A 13,155-nucleotide genomic window follows, 5' to 3' on the forward strand; every position below is an offset into this window, starting at 1 on the left:
CCCTCGGGGGGCTCCGTTAGCCGGGGTCAGGAATGGGGCCGGGCCTTCGGCACGGGCGCCCCAGAGCTGGGTGCTGCGCCCCGGGAGCCGCTCCGGGTGCCCGCCTGCCGGGCAAACACCGTTTTACTTTTGGTTTCTAGCCGGGGCCAGCCCCCGCCGGGCAGGGCAGCTCCTGCCTGCCGGCCGGCCGCAACTGCCGGGCACCGCGCCGCCCCGTCCCGCCGCCTGCGACACGGCCGGGGAGGGGGAACACGCGTGGAGCTGTGGGGTGGAGGGCAACGGGGAACATACAAACTGACTAACAAGCGTATTTTTGAAACATTTCATCCTCTATTGTTCGGCCGCCGTAGAAAGCTGCCCTGTGGAGAGGCGTCTGATTTTCGAGGGAACTCTCTCTCCCAGTGTGAGCGCCGTAAATATCTCAACAGATGCTCGGCTCGTTCGTAATCAGCTCGGCTCCTCGGCGGGCAGCGCGGCAGCGGCGGCGGCGGCGGCGGCAGCAGGGTATTAATTCGGGATATGAGGGCTCTCCGCAACATTTGGTTCTTTTTTCCAGAAAGGAAAGATGGAAAAGGGGAGGGATCGCCCGTGAGTCTGACTGACAGTTTACATAATGAGCTTGTGAGGATGCGAGGCAACTATATAAACAGCTCGAAGCGAAGCAAGTTTTCCATTTACTGAGCGCTGTTAGCACCGGTTAAAGGAGGAGCGGTTCCACACTAAGCACTCCCCTCCGCGTCTCTCACCAAACCCACCCGGCTTTGGAGTTTATAAAGGCGACGACAGCGATCAGAGGTCGGCGGCTGGCTGCAGGATTAATTCCCAGAAGGGGACGGCTCGACACCTGGATTTTACCTTCCGATTTCTGCTGGTGCTCGGGGAATATTTGGAACAGCAGGTTGCTCCAGGAGAATCGCCGTGACGCCTCGCTTTTCTCCCTCGACCGAGAAGCGCTTGCTTGGTCCGTTTGAGGAATACAGAAGGAAAACTAAACCCACTAAGAACTGGAAGCTCGAATAACACAAGGATGACAGCCTTGCGCATCTTTGGCTTGACGTTTCTGTTAACGATTTTGCAGCAGGTAATCGCACACACACGAAAAAAAAAAGGGTTCGCGAAATGTAAAGCGGGTGATGGAAGCAAGTTTGCATGGCAAAGCCGGGTAAGGTCTGATTTGGCTATTTTGTGTGTCTCCCCTTTGTGCAGAGGGTGTCCGGCTCCGGCGTCTTCCAGCTGGAGCTACACGAATTCGTGAATAGCCACGGGTCTCTGGCCAGCGGGAAGCCCTGCTCCCCTCACTGCAGGACCTTCTTTCGCGTTTGTTTGAAGCATTTTCAGGCAGTGGTTTCCCCGGGCTCCTGCACTTTCGGCAGCATCATTACCCCGGTTCTGGGAATAAACTCCTTCAGCATCAAGGATACAGAGAGATTTGACAGCCCCATTAAGCTGCCCTTTAACTTCACGTGGCCGGTGAGATTCTACTTTAAACCCGATTGCGATGGTGGGGCAGGAGGGTGGCAAGAGCAGGCTAACCGCGGTGGGCTGATAACCTGTAACGTAAACAAACTACTTTTGCCTTTAGACTTATTTCCAGAACTTCCTTTTTAAAAAAGAAAGAAAGAAAGAAAGAAAAAAAAAAAGGTGCAATGAAAAAGCTCATCCAGATCAGAAGCATTTGGGATAACCAATGTTATTAAGAAAAATAAAACAAGGGGCTGAGGGGCTTGGAGGTGGGGCTGTGTATCCGCGGTCAGTAGGAGGGAGAGAAGCGTGCAGCCGCGGGGAGAGAGGGCAAACGCGGGGCCCGGCGGAGCAGGGCCGGGCCGGTGTGCGGTGGCGCGGCGGGGCGCGGCTGGGTCCGGCCGTGCGCGGAGGGTGCGGGGCTGACGCTGGTTTCTCTCCCGCAGGGAACCTTCTCCCTGATCATCCAGGCCTGGCACGCGCCTGACAACTACCTGCCGGAAGGTGAATACTGCGCGCGCCGCCGGCAGGGGGCGCCCGCGCGGCGGGAGCGCCCCCGGGCCCGTCCCGTGTCCCCCCCCCGTCCCGAGCGGCCCCCCCGGCTCAGCTGTTTATACGATAACTCCAGGGCCGGCTTTATCCCACCATCAGGAGCCGGTCCCCCAACGATATCCATCAGGGGCCGCTTTGATTCTGCCCCGGCCTAATCTCCAACACAATTGCGTTTCCTCCGGTTTATTTTTGGCGTGGGAAAGCGAGGCGGGCTGCGGTGAGAAAGCCGGGAGCCTGCCAGCAAGCCCCGTCCGCCTTTTCCTGTATTTTACACCTTGCTCGAATTCCGCCCTTTGGAAAGGAATAATGGCTTTGGGATGTTTTTCTGAGAGGAGAGGAAAAGGATATTTCACAGCAGCCCTCCTTTCACAGGCCCCTCGGCTGAGTCCCTTTGGCCCGAGTTCGCACACCCTGGTGGCCACCTTTTTGTACCCTTGCACACATCAATATCCACACGCGTCCCTGTGTATACATATATATGTGTGTGTGTATGTAGGCATGCGTGTATGTATGTACGTGTGTATATGTGTGCGAGCGGGGTATCCCGCTCCGCTGGCCCGGCGGGGTGGGACGCGGCGGGCTCGGAGCCGCTGACCCGCGCCCGCTCTCCCGCAGGCTCCCGGCCGCCCCCGGAGGAGTGGCTCATCAGCCAGGTGTCGATCCAGCGGTCGCTGTCGGTGGGCGAGGACTGGTCGCAGGACGTGCATCAAGGCCCGCTGACCCAGCTGCGCTACTCCTACCGCGTGGTCTGCAGCGAGAACTACTACGGCGAGAGCTGCTCCCGCCTCTGCAAGCGCCGAGACGACCGCTTCGGGCACTACGTGTGCGCGGCGGACGGGAGCCTGGCCTGCCTGCCCGGCTGGGCCGGCGAGTACTGCACCGACCGTGAGTGCCGCGGGCAGCGGGGCGGGCGGGCAGCGCGCCGGGCGCGCCTCTAGAGCTCACGGAGGCCTCCCGTGGCCCGGACCGTGTTTTCATGCCGACCTCTCTACTCTCTGTCTGGAGAGGCAAAGTTGCGCGCTGAGGACTTTGGCCCCTTTGGCTGCAACCACCCAGCGCTGTGCTGCACCTCTACAAGCCTTAGCAGCAGATAGCGAGCTGGCAGGAAAGGGACCTTGGCTGATAGCCCTGAATAGCAGTAGCGGTTGCAAGGTAAAAGGGTAGCAGCTTGCTCACACAGTCTGCCACCAACCATTCCTGCAGCCAGGGCACATGAGACAGGTGTTGCAGGTGTATCTTTACTCAGGGTGCCATTGGGTCTTTTCAGCCTTTTCAGTAGCACAAGCCAAAGCCGTTTTCTCTCGCTGCTTTTCTAGCAAGAGTTGCAAGAGTTCATGTTTGTTGCATAAACAGAAAAGTAAAGGACAACTTGTCAAGTGTTGGCTCTCCCTGTTCACTTCCTCCTGCTCCAGAACTCCCTGTACCAAGTAGTTTTAAAACAAAGCTCTGAAAGTGTAAAACTCCTTTTTAAAAGTGTTTTTAAAAGCTTTTTATACTTTAAAAGTGTCTTCAGTAGCACCATGTGTATTTGCCTAAACATTTATGCTTTTTTATGTTCTCTTCACAGCCATCTGTCTGGCTGGATGTACCGAACAGAATGGATATTGCAACAAGCCTGGAGAGTGCATGTGAGTAGATGGCAATTGCAGTCTGAACACCAGTTAAAACGTCACCTTGTAACAGAAACTTAAACTCTTCTCCATGTCATTAATGTTTTAATTGGACTTTTCTTTTAGCTGCCGTCCTGGTTGGCAAGGCCGCTACTGTGATGAATGCATCCCCCATATAGGCTGCCGCCACGGGACTTGTAAAACACAATGGCAGTGCATATGTGATGAAGGATGGGGTGGCCTCTTCTGTGATCAAGGTTAGTTCTGAAGCTTGCACTTACAGCTCTAGGTTGGGTACTCCTTAGTACTGCACTAAGGAATCTGACCCACTGGATCTGGAATTAAATTTCCCCAAGGGACATCTTCACAGGCATCAGTTTGTAGCATTGCAGCCTTACATACCAGTTCTTGTAGTAATTTTCTTTGAAAATAAGGAAACCTTTTGGGTAGCTGCAGTTTCTCTCTTGCAAGAGAAGTTTCTCTTGGAGAAAGACCTAACAATCTGGATGAGTGTTGAACAGACAAGTTTTCTGCCTGCTCAAGCCAAGTTTAACTTATTCCTTGTACAACAATTTACTAAACAGTTTCCAGCAGCAGTAAACAGCATCATTTGGACCTTCCTTATTTTGCATACAAGGAAGTTAACTCATGTGATAAGTCTGGAGCATGAGAGAAAAATCATGTAAGCAAGAATGAAAAGTACAGGTTCCATTTTAAGGTACACCAGACCACTTCCACCTATTCAACCCACTGAATCACTGAACCGTAGCCAGCTGAGCAGTCATGTCCTCAAGGCCATATATGCACTGCTGGCACTGAGATCATTAAGTGCTCAAAGCAGGCTAAGTGTTTCCAGGACAGTTATAGGATTAACATGGTGAAGGCTGAATTAAGCAGGAAAAGTAAAGTTGCAGATTTTTTTTCTGCTCATAGTTATCTATTAACCAGTTGCATTCAAATTACTCTATAGTATTTATAGAGATAATAAAGCTTTTCTTACTTACGTCCAATGAATTTACACTTAACCTCTGTCTCAAATTTAAAGAAAAAAAAACAGTCAAGCTTGGCAGAGCATTTGACAGTTTAATCTACTAACATCCATAACAAGAGAGCAAATAAACAATAAAAGATTTTTAGTGTTTGTTTAAATCTCAAAGCCAAAACATCTTTTATTTTCCCTCCCTGCCTTTCCAGAATGTGCCTCAGAGCACACCTTTTAAAGATGGGGTGCACTCTTTTAGTGTAACATGCTGTACATTAAGTGTCCATATTGCTGTGGTTATGTTCTGGAGAACACACACTTATGAAGTACATTTTCCAATTTGGTACCTAAATCCCATTGCCTAATAGTTTTATGTCCACAAAAAAGGGAGAATATACCAAAACACTTAGAAAGTTATATTTTCACCAGCTCCCTCAAAATTCAGGGCTGAAGTGATAGATGGTCGTCTGATTATGACTGATAATAACCCGGATAACAATCTCCAGTGTTCCCACTGATAGCAAAATGAAATGCTTCATTGGAAATCCTGTCCTTTTTCTTGACTACAGCCTTCTTGTATATCTTTGTATATCTTTTGTACATTCTTGTATATCTTTTCCCAGCTGTCAAAGACATGTTCTCCTAACTCCTGGTATCTTTGCAGATCTGAACTACTGCACTCACCACAGGCCATGCAAAAATGGAGCCACTTGCATGAACACTGGCCAGGGCAGCTACACGTGTGCGTGCAAACCCGGCTTCACCGGCATCGACTGTGAGCACGAGATCAGCGAGTGCGACAGCAATCCCTGTAGGAATGGCGGTAGTTGCACGGTAGGGGCATTTTAAATGTAAAGCCTTTGTGTGAAGCAAGCCCCGGTGTACCTTTTCAGAAATGGTTCTGTAACAACATAATGGGAATTCGATAGGACACAGGTTCATTACTGACACTCACAACTACCATCCTGAACCCTTTCCGAGAGGTGTCAGGGGAGGAAGTCTGTTACAGGAGGAGATGTATCATCTAGATTAGAACTGGTCAACTGATCCTTGGGTTTCTCTGGCAGCCATTATGAGAACCTGGCAAGATCCAGGGTTGATGAAGGAGCAGATCTGTTAAAAATAAGCTTCTCAAACCACCGTTCATACAGAAATGCACTAAGTCTGTATTATAATAGCACATAAAAGAAAATTTTGCTTTCTGCTATGAGAAGATAGTGTCAAACAATATGGAGGCAATCAGCTGAAACTTTCTGTAAAACAGAATTCCACACTTTTAGATGCTTGTAGTTTAGTGTTTCAGCCTGTTTTTGGACTCTGTTAATGATGGATTCTTACTAATGATGGAGTGGTAAAGGCTGATTGATTATAGATATCAAATGTAATTTGATGCATGTTTAGATTAAAGCCAATGCAATTTTTAGATTAAAGCACAAGACCCTACCTCCCTTCTCCCAAGGCCTTGGACATACAGTACTTGGAAAAAAGAAACAGTTTACTATGATTTAAGTGGCGGGACTGGCCCAAGCCAAAGCAACTTAAACCCTTGTGAAATAAAAAAGGGCTCTCGCACTGAGGATGAACGGCCTGATCACAGCTGTGAGGTCAACACATACCACTCTGCTCTGGGAGGACCTCTGGGAAGACCTCTGGATCCCATTAGACACTAGTAGTGTTAGCAATGTTTTTGTCTAGCTGCCTGTGTGCTCCCTACCACTGCACCTGCTCTGGGTGTGTGGCTGCACGATTACCCTTGTACGCTGAGTACGGCTGATCCACCACTCTGTGTCCCTCACCGTGCAACCTGCAGTTGTTTACTCTCCTGGTGCCGGTTTTGCCACTTCAGGCTGTGGATGAGAAGGGACTGAACAGCACTTGCTGCAGACCAGAACTAAGTGTGCAGGGAGCTATCATTAGTTTCCATTAAATAACAGTGGCCTAATGTTGTGTTTTGCAGGATATGGAGAACGGTTATCACTGCCTGTGCCCCCCTGGCTACTATGGCACTCACTGTGAGCACAGTGCTCTGACATGTATAGATTCTCCGTGCTTCAACGGTGGCACGTGCTTGGAAAAGGAACAAGGGGCCAGCTACACTTGTGTTTGCCCTTTCGGCTTCACGGGGTCAAACTGTGAAAAAAAAGTAGACAGGTGCACAAGCAACCCGTGTGCAAATGGTGAGTCTTTTTATCAAAAAAATCTCATGACCCTGACTCATTTGTGCTTTTCAGTGCAGAAGTGATAGAAATCCAATCTGACCTCTACTCTTCCTCTAGAACATTAGTCCCTCTCCCCCGCTGTATTCCACATCCACCCTAATTTTAGTCTCTTGCTGGGGAGGGACTTTCACTGGAATTTTGTATGCAACAACACAATCCATGAGGTTTATCATATGATGGGGAAGATGGCAGAATTAAATTAAGTCTATTACATATTTAGAAGGGGAATAATTTTACGGCCCAGTGATACAATTAGGTAAAGTAGAATGGACTTTTAGATGTGCAGTTGTTTTGTAAAATAACCTCTCTCTTCTTGAGGTAGTATAACATGCTGACCAGGGAAAGGTTTAGATTTCTGAGTGAAGTGCATTGCAAACTAATTTTTATTCTACTTTTTCCCCTCAGATGGTAGTTGCTTTTACCTTGGGCAGATTCGTGTGTGCCGCTGTCGGGCTGGCTTCTCTGGTCAGAAATGTGAGATAAACATCAATGATTGTGCCAGAAACCCGTGTTCCAATGGGGGAACTTGTCATGATCTAATCAACGATTACACCTGCACATGCATGCCAGGCTACAGTGGCAGGAACTGTGACATCAAAACCAGAGACGAATGTGCGTCTGGGCCATGTGAGAATGGAGGCACATGCTACAGTGGACTTTATAGTGCCAACTTTGTTTGCTACTGTCCCTCTGGCTTCATGGGCAACCGCTGTGAATTGCCAGTTTATTCAGTGCCCGTTACACTTCCTCCTAAACCAGTCCCCTGGATTGCTATATCCATGGGGGTGGGGCTGGTGGCTTTGCTCATACTGTTCTGCATGATAGCAATGGTCATCAGGCAGATGAGGATGCACCCAGAACAGGAGTTGGAGACAATGAACAACCTGTCTGACTTCCAGAAGGACAATCTCATTCCAGCTTCCCAGCTAAAAAACACCAATAAAAATAAAGACCTTGAAGTGGACTGTGGGCTCGAGAAATCAAACTACAAACCCAAGAACCATAAACTGGACTACAATCTGGTAAAAGACCTGACAAGTAGAGGGACGCCAGAAGATAAATATTACAAAAGTGAAAAGTGTTTAGGAGAGAAGTCTCCCCTTCGACTACACAGGTGAGAATGTAGTTTTTATTATAGTCTTTCTTAAAGCCACTCATCTTCACATCAGTCTAGAAGCAGGTGAGCATATGAGGGAAAAAGGAACCTCAAGCAGATAATATACTGAACAAAGCAGATCAAAGCCAGGAATGTTCATACTGGTGTACATGTGTCAGAGCCAAGTGGTATCCTTAGCTAAGTCACTTAATTTGAGTGTTTGTGCAGGGTGCTGTTGGTACCAATACCGTGAAGGAACCCAGAGTTGCTAGGCCAGTGGTGAAAGTAAGAAGTATCTTTCCTTCTTCAGTAGATCTTGGAGGAACAACAATTAAGGCATACAGTGATTAAAAATAAGTATTTAACTTTGTAAGAAGGCAAGATAGTCTGCTTACTGAGAAGAATGATGGAGTGAAAACAATCACTCTCTTTCAAAAGGAGAAAAGGGCGGGTGGCTTATTAAGGGCTAAAAGTGGCTTATCAGTCTTCTGGTTCATGTACTGAAGGTCTTGTCTGGGATCTGGGTGTGGTTGTTACACTGAGGGCTCTGAGGAATGTGCTGTTAGGCTGGACATGGCAGGAGCATAGGAAAACTCTCTCTGTTCCTTACTTCCACTTCTCTAGCATAATATCCCGACAGACACAGAACGTGTGAAACTTGATCCCATGCACTTCCCTTCCACACCTTCACGGCTATCTCGTTCCACCACTCCATATTCATGGTAGATTCTGAGGGTCAGGCTTGTTAGTAGTCAGCTGATGTTCTTTTTTCTCTGCCCTGCCTTAGTGAAAAGCCAGAATGCAGAATATCAGCGATATGCTCTCCGAGGGATTCAATGTACCAATCCGTCTTTGTGATAACAGAAGAAAGGAATGAGTGCATCATAGCCACAGAGGTAAGTAAGTACAGAGGTGGACAGGCAGAAATTCACAAAGCAAAAGGGTAAATTATCCTTTAGTATTGTATCTGAGAAGGTTCATTTATTTCCAGGGATCATGGTGCTTCCCAGCATTTTCCTCTCCTCTTCTGTGGCCCATAGAAACATACAGTGGGGAAAATAAAAAAATTAGCCGCTCTGATTTTGTTAAACCAGAGGTTTTGGGCATAGATAAGTCAGTTGTAGATGAAAACACAGAACATCAGCCCATAAAAATTCAGTACATTGTAGGATTATTTCCTCTCAAATAGGTGGTCAGAAAAAATGGAAATAATAATCATTCTTAGGCCCATTGATGTAAAGCCATGTTTTTTCCTGTGACTACAATGGATAATCTTTGTTCTGTGGAAAGAGGCAAAGCTATAGATTTCTAGCTGAAGATGGAAGGTAGCAGAATGTGTTAGTGGATAGGCATAACAGCCATTTAGGAAGTCTGTTATAAGGTAATTTCAACCTCTTAGCATTTAAGCTCCAGCTAAATATTCTCTAACAGAAGTTAATGCTGTTACTGATAAAAACGTCTCGATTTTTATGTTATATTGAAAAGTTGGATACACAAAAAAAGGAAAAGCCTAACACTGAACTTGAAAGACTTTAAAAAGCAGGTTTTGAAGAACCAACAAGTTCCCAAAGAATTACCAGCCTTTTGGAAAAAGTCTCGGTGGAAGCTACAGGCAATTTGATGTTAACCAATACCTGTCTTCTTTGGTGTAGCCACCTTTAGGACTACTTTCACCCTGTAGGAAAGAGAAGCTTGCTGTGCCATACAGCAGTGATCTGTGAAGTCAGATCTGCAGGATTCAGTCTCTCTTTCCAAGGTGGATATCAGATTTCCCCTTGAAAGCAAGCTGGAACACAAGTCAACCGACAATATTAAAAGTTTAAGACTAAGTGAAAGGATTCAAAGATACAAATGACAGCTAGACGCTTCATTCCCATTAAGTGACCTAAATACTGTATCTTCAAAGATCTTGCTGACCAAAGCTAGGCTCCCAAATTTGCATCAGGCGTCTCCAGAAATGTTTCTATTTTCAGAATGACAAGCCCTAGAATCTCTCTCCACATCATTCAGGCTTAATGCTTCTAAACACAAGCTATTTAACTATAACATGTACTTTTTACAGATCCCTAATGTTAAGCACCCAGGTTGGTAAGCATTCTCCCCCTCAGGCCAGGTAGAGAGGCCATTCGTCACACAGATGACTTTTTTTTTTTCTTTTTTCTTTTTTTTTCTGGTGATTCTTTGCCTCTGGACCCAGCTGAAAACATTGAGCACTGAGAATTAAATTGCAGTAATGTTTGGCTTAAATTGCTTTGGTTTGACATAGCTGAATTATACTTTGTTAGTTCTGCACTACTCTGTATGCCATGATTCCTTCTCATTCCTGATGTTATGTCCTGACAGGTATAAGACTGAAAATCGGCCCATTTGCACCTCAGATTTGGTGATGCCAGTAGATGGACGTTCCTGCTGCATTGTTTACAATTCAGAACTGGATTGGACTGTTTTTAATTACATGCAACTTGCTGCTCTCAGGCGGAGGATGGAACTGAGTGAACTGGACAGACTGTGAATTTACTGAAAGATGCAATACACCTTTTTGTTCTTACTGCCCTTGTTTGAAGTTTGATACCAGAAATCTTATTTGCTGTTGAAAAGGGGAGGCAGAGGGAAGAGAGAGGTTAAAAATGTTGGTGTTTTAAAAGATGCTGAGGCCAGTTCCTCATGGACAGACCCCTGGCTTTCCAGAACTCTGGTTATGGGAGGTGCTGGTAGATAAGGAGGCACATAACTGTCACAGATGTTGCCATGGAAGGTGCGAAGCAAGACACATTGCTATGCAGATAATGGATACAGTACAAATGAGGTCTCATTTTTTTTCTGGGTTTAAAAGTGCCTATAATGTGTCAAGAGAATCTAACAAGCCCAAACAGAAACTTGACTGCTCTTTTCGCAGTTACCTGAACAGTACTGGGCAGAGGTGGTTGATACTTCCTGCTACACATCCATTTGCATCTCCTCCCTCCTGCTGCATGTACTGGAGACTGTGTAAGGGGTGAGAGGAGGAGGAAAGAGGAAAACCGAATTTACATGTCATCTCATTTGGTGATGCTTTGGAGAATTGATTGACTCAAGCCACGATGTGGAGCATGATTTTTGAGGAAGTTGTGATAAGGAATGTGTACTGCCTCGTCCCCATTGATAGGGAGGGGGTGTGATCCCAGCTCTATATAAAGCCTTACAAATGCGTTTAAAATCAATCAGCTCCTAGAACCTTTATGTGCTGAGCTGTCTCAGCTGTTTTCATGCCCTTTGCACTACCAGTGATTGTGAATAGACATTACTTCTTTTCTTCTCCTTCCTCATTCTCTTCCCCCTGCCTTATTTTGACACAAATCTGGGGGTTTATGTCGTGTTTCTGAATTAGGTGCCACCTTTTACTGCAAATAGTCTCAAAATTGCAGCTGTTACTTTCTGAAGAAGCAGCAGCAGCGTGACGTAACCCACTTACCCTCCCATTTCTCCATCTGGTTGCAAAACTCCAACTCTTGTTCTTCATCCCGGTTCTAAATGCTCAGCAGAGAAGCACCCATTGAGATACCCTCTGCCAAGACAGGTGGAGATTAGAGTTAGAAGGCTTTAGGCTCATCCTGTTTCTTTCATACCCACCCACTGCTACATGGAAAATATGCTGTGTCTGTCCCTGGAAACCAGAGGTGGGCAGAAGCTCCTTTCTTCTATACATATTTACAGCAATAATACCGGACACCCGAGTGGAAAGTGCCGTGACACTCCTGAACGAGACCAGGGCATGGGGCAGAATGAGGAGGGAGAAACAAGATCTCTTAGAAGAAACCCAGACTGTGCTATCTCTCTGACAGCGATATTCCTGCCCTTGTAAAGCCTGTTGTTGGACTAGCCCATCTACTCCCTTGAACTGTGCAGACCAGACCCCTTCATATTGTCCACTACTGACCTTCTGCTCTGACCACGTAGGACCATTTTGAAGATGACCTTCAGAAATCAATAATATGGGTTTTAGTTTGTCTGTTTGTAGTTTATTTTGAAGACTAGTATTTCAGTAATTTAAAAAAAATCAGAAGCACTGAACTTTCTACGTTTTATAACATTATTTTGTATATAATGTATATTTATAATCAAAACAGAAGTGTAAATATGTTTATTACTTCTCATGTAAGTTTTTAATGTGATGACAAAGTTTGAATTTTATTTTTTTTTCAAGCAATGAAAATACTTTCCTTCTACTACAAAGTTTGTTGTGGTTTGTCCTTTTACACGTTATTCTGTGACAGCCAAGGTTAGCGAAGCCCCCCAGAAGTAACCTTGCCCTGCAGTCTCCTACATTGACATTTTGCACACCAACTGATGTCAGTTGCTTTTTATAAAAAAGTTATAGTGTTAACGCGCGTCAGCAAAGTTGTTCAGCTGAGTGGCATTCATCTGACATTTTGAAATGTTATACATATTTATATTGTGATAGATAATATTTAAATTACATATATACATAAATATATACACACACATTCTCTTGCTATGGTGTGGGACTGAACTGTCAGGAAAGTTATTTTTATTAATGCTTCACTCTTCCTCTCCCCTGACAACTCATGACACGAAAGATGCAGATTTAATACCATTTCAAAGTGGCTTAATAAATGCATGGTCTTGGGGTTTACTTACAGAACAAAACACTATTACTATCTTTTAAAATCCTATTTCTTTAAACACTTTTAATAAGATCCAAATCTTGTCCACAGGTTACTCTGGCACAGCATCTATATCTACACATGTAAGATTGTATCCTTGTTTGTTCGATTGCAAGGGGTAAGATTTGTCTTTCACTTGTGGGATTAGGGGGAGTTTCAGGCTTTCTCCTCCTTAGTTCCCTACACTCCTTCAGCAGCTGTGTGCTCCCGGGGCATCACAAAGTCATTATCCTCTACAGCCGTTTTGGAGGACATTTCCACAAAAAAAAGTGTAAAAAGCACACTTGTATAAACACTCCCAGCAGGTTTAGTAGCCTTTGAAGCACATACATTTACAAGCAATTAAGTCTCCCACTAAATCAGCTAGGTGCAATACAGCCAACATCTGAGTGCACAAAAGCAAAACTATAAGAACAGGAAACTACTGCTGCTCTATTTTAAAATCGGGGGTTTCTTGTTGTTGACAAAGTGCCAAAAAATCATCTGAATATTGGATGCCTTTCCTATCTTTCCCTAAAATAAAATCTAAGCAAAAATTGCTATTTTTTTCATTAAAAAAAAGTTTAAAACC

General features: G+C 45.7%; 1 protein-coding gene across 1 annotated transcript; it reads left to right on the forward strand.

Annotated features, from left to right (window-relative positions):
• The first annotated feature begins 206 nt into the window (after window positions 1-206).
• Window positions 207-12,125, forward strand: DLL4 (delta like canonical Notch ligand 4). Its single transcript, XM_066188058.1, has 11 exons — window positions 207-1,081; window positions 1,207-1,470; window positions 1,908-1,965; window positions 2,629-2,898; window positions 3,581-3,641; window positions 3,750-3,880; window positions 5,270-5,439; window positions 6,563-6,782; window positions 7,230-7,938; window positions 8,708-8,816; window positions 10,264-12,125. Exons 1-11 carry the CDS (start codon window positions 1,028-1,030, stop codon window positions 10,267-10,269), a joined length of 2,052 nt encoding a protein of 683 aa, XP_066044155.1. The 5' UTR covers window positions 207-1,027; the 3' UTR covers window positions 10,270-12,125.
• The last annotated feature ends 1,030 nt before the right edge of the window (window positions 12,126-13,155 follow it).

Source organism: Chamaea fasciata, unplaced genomic scaffold (assembly GCF_029207755.1).
Source record: "Chamaea fasciata isolate MVZ Bird 193981 ecotype frontalis unplaced genomic scaffold, bChaFas1.0.hap1 SCAF_7, whole genome shotgun sequence".
In the NCBI taxonomy this organism is placed as follows: domain Eukaryota; kingdom Metazoa; phylum Chordata; class Aves; order Passeriformes; family Sylviidae; genus Chamaea; species Chamaea fasciata.

Bases quoted from the DNA above. Each gene is read 5' to 3' on its own strand.
- DLL4 (XM_066188058.1), top strand. From the start codon at position 1,028: ATGACAGCCTTGCGCATCTTTGGCTTGACGTTTCTGTTAACGATTTTG. The intron at 5,440-6,562 runs GTAGGGGCATTT...TGTGTTTTGCAG, and splicing joins GGAATGGCGGTAGTTGCACG to GATATGGAGAACGGTTATCA. The intron at 6,783-7,229 runs GTGAGTCTTTTT...TTTTCCCCTCAG, and splicing joins AAGCAACCCGTGTGCAAATG to ATGGTAGTTGCTTTTACCTT.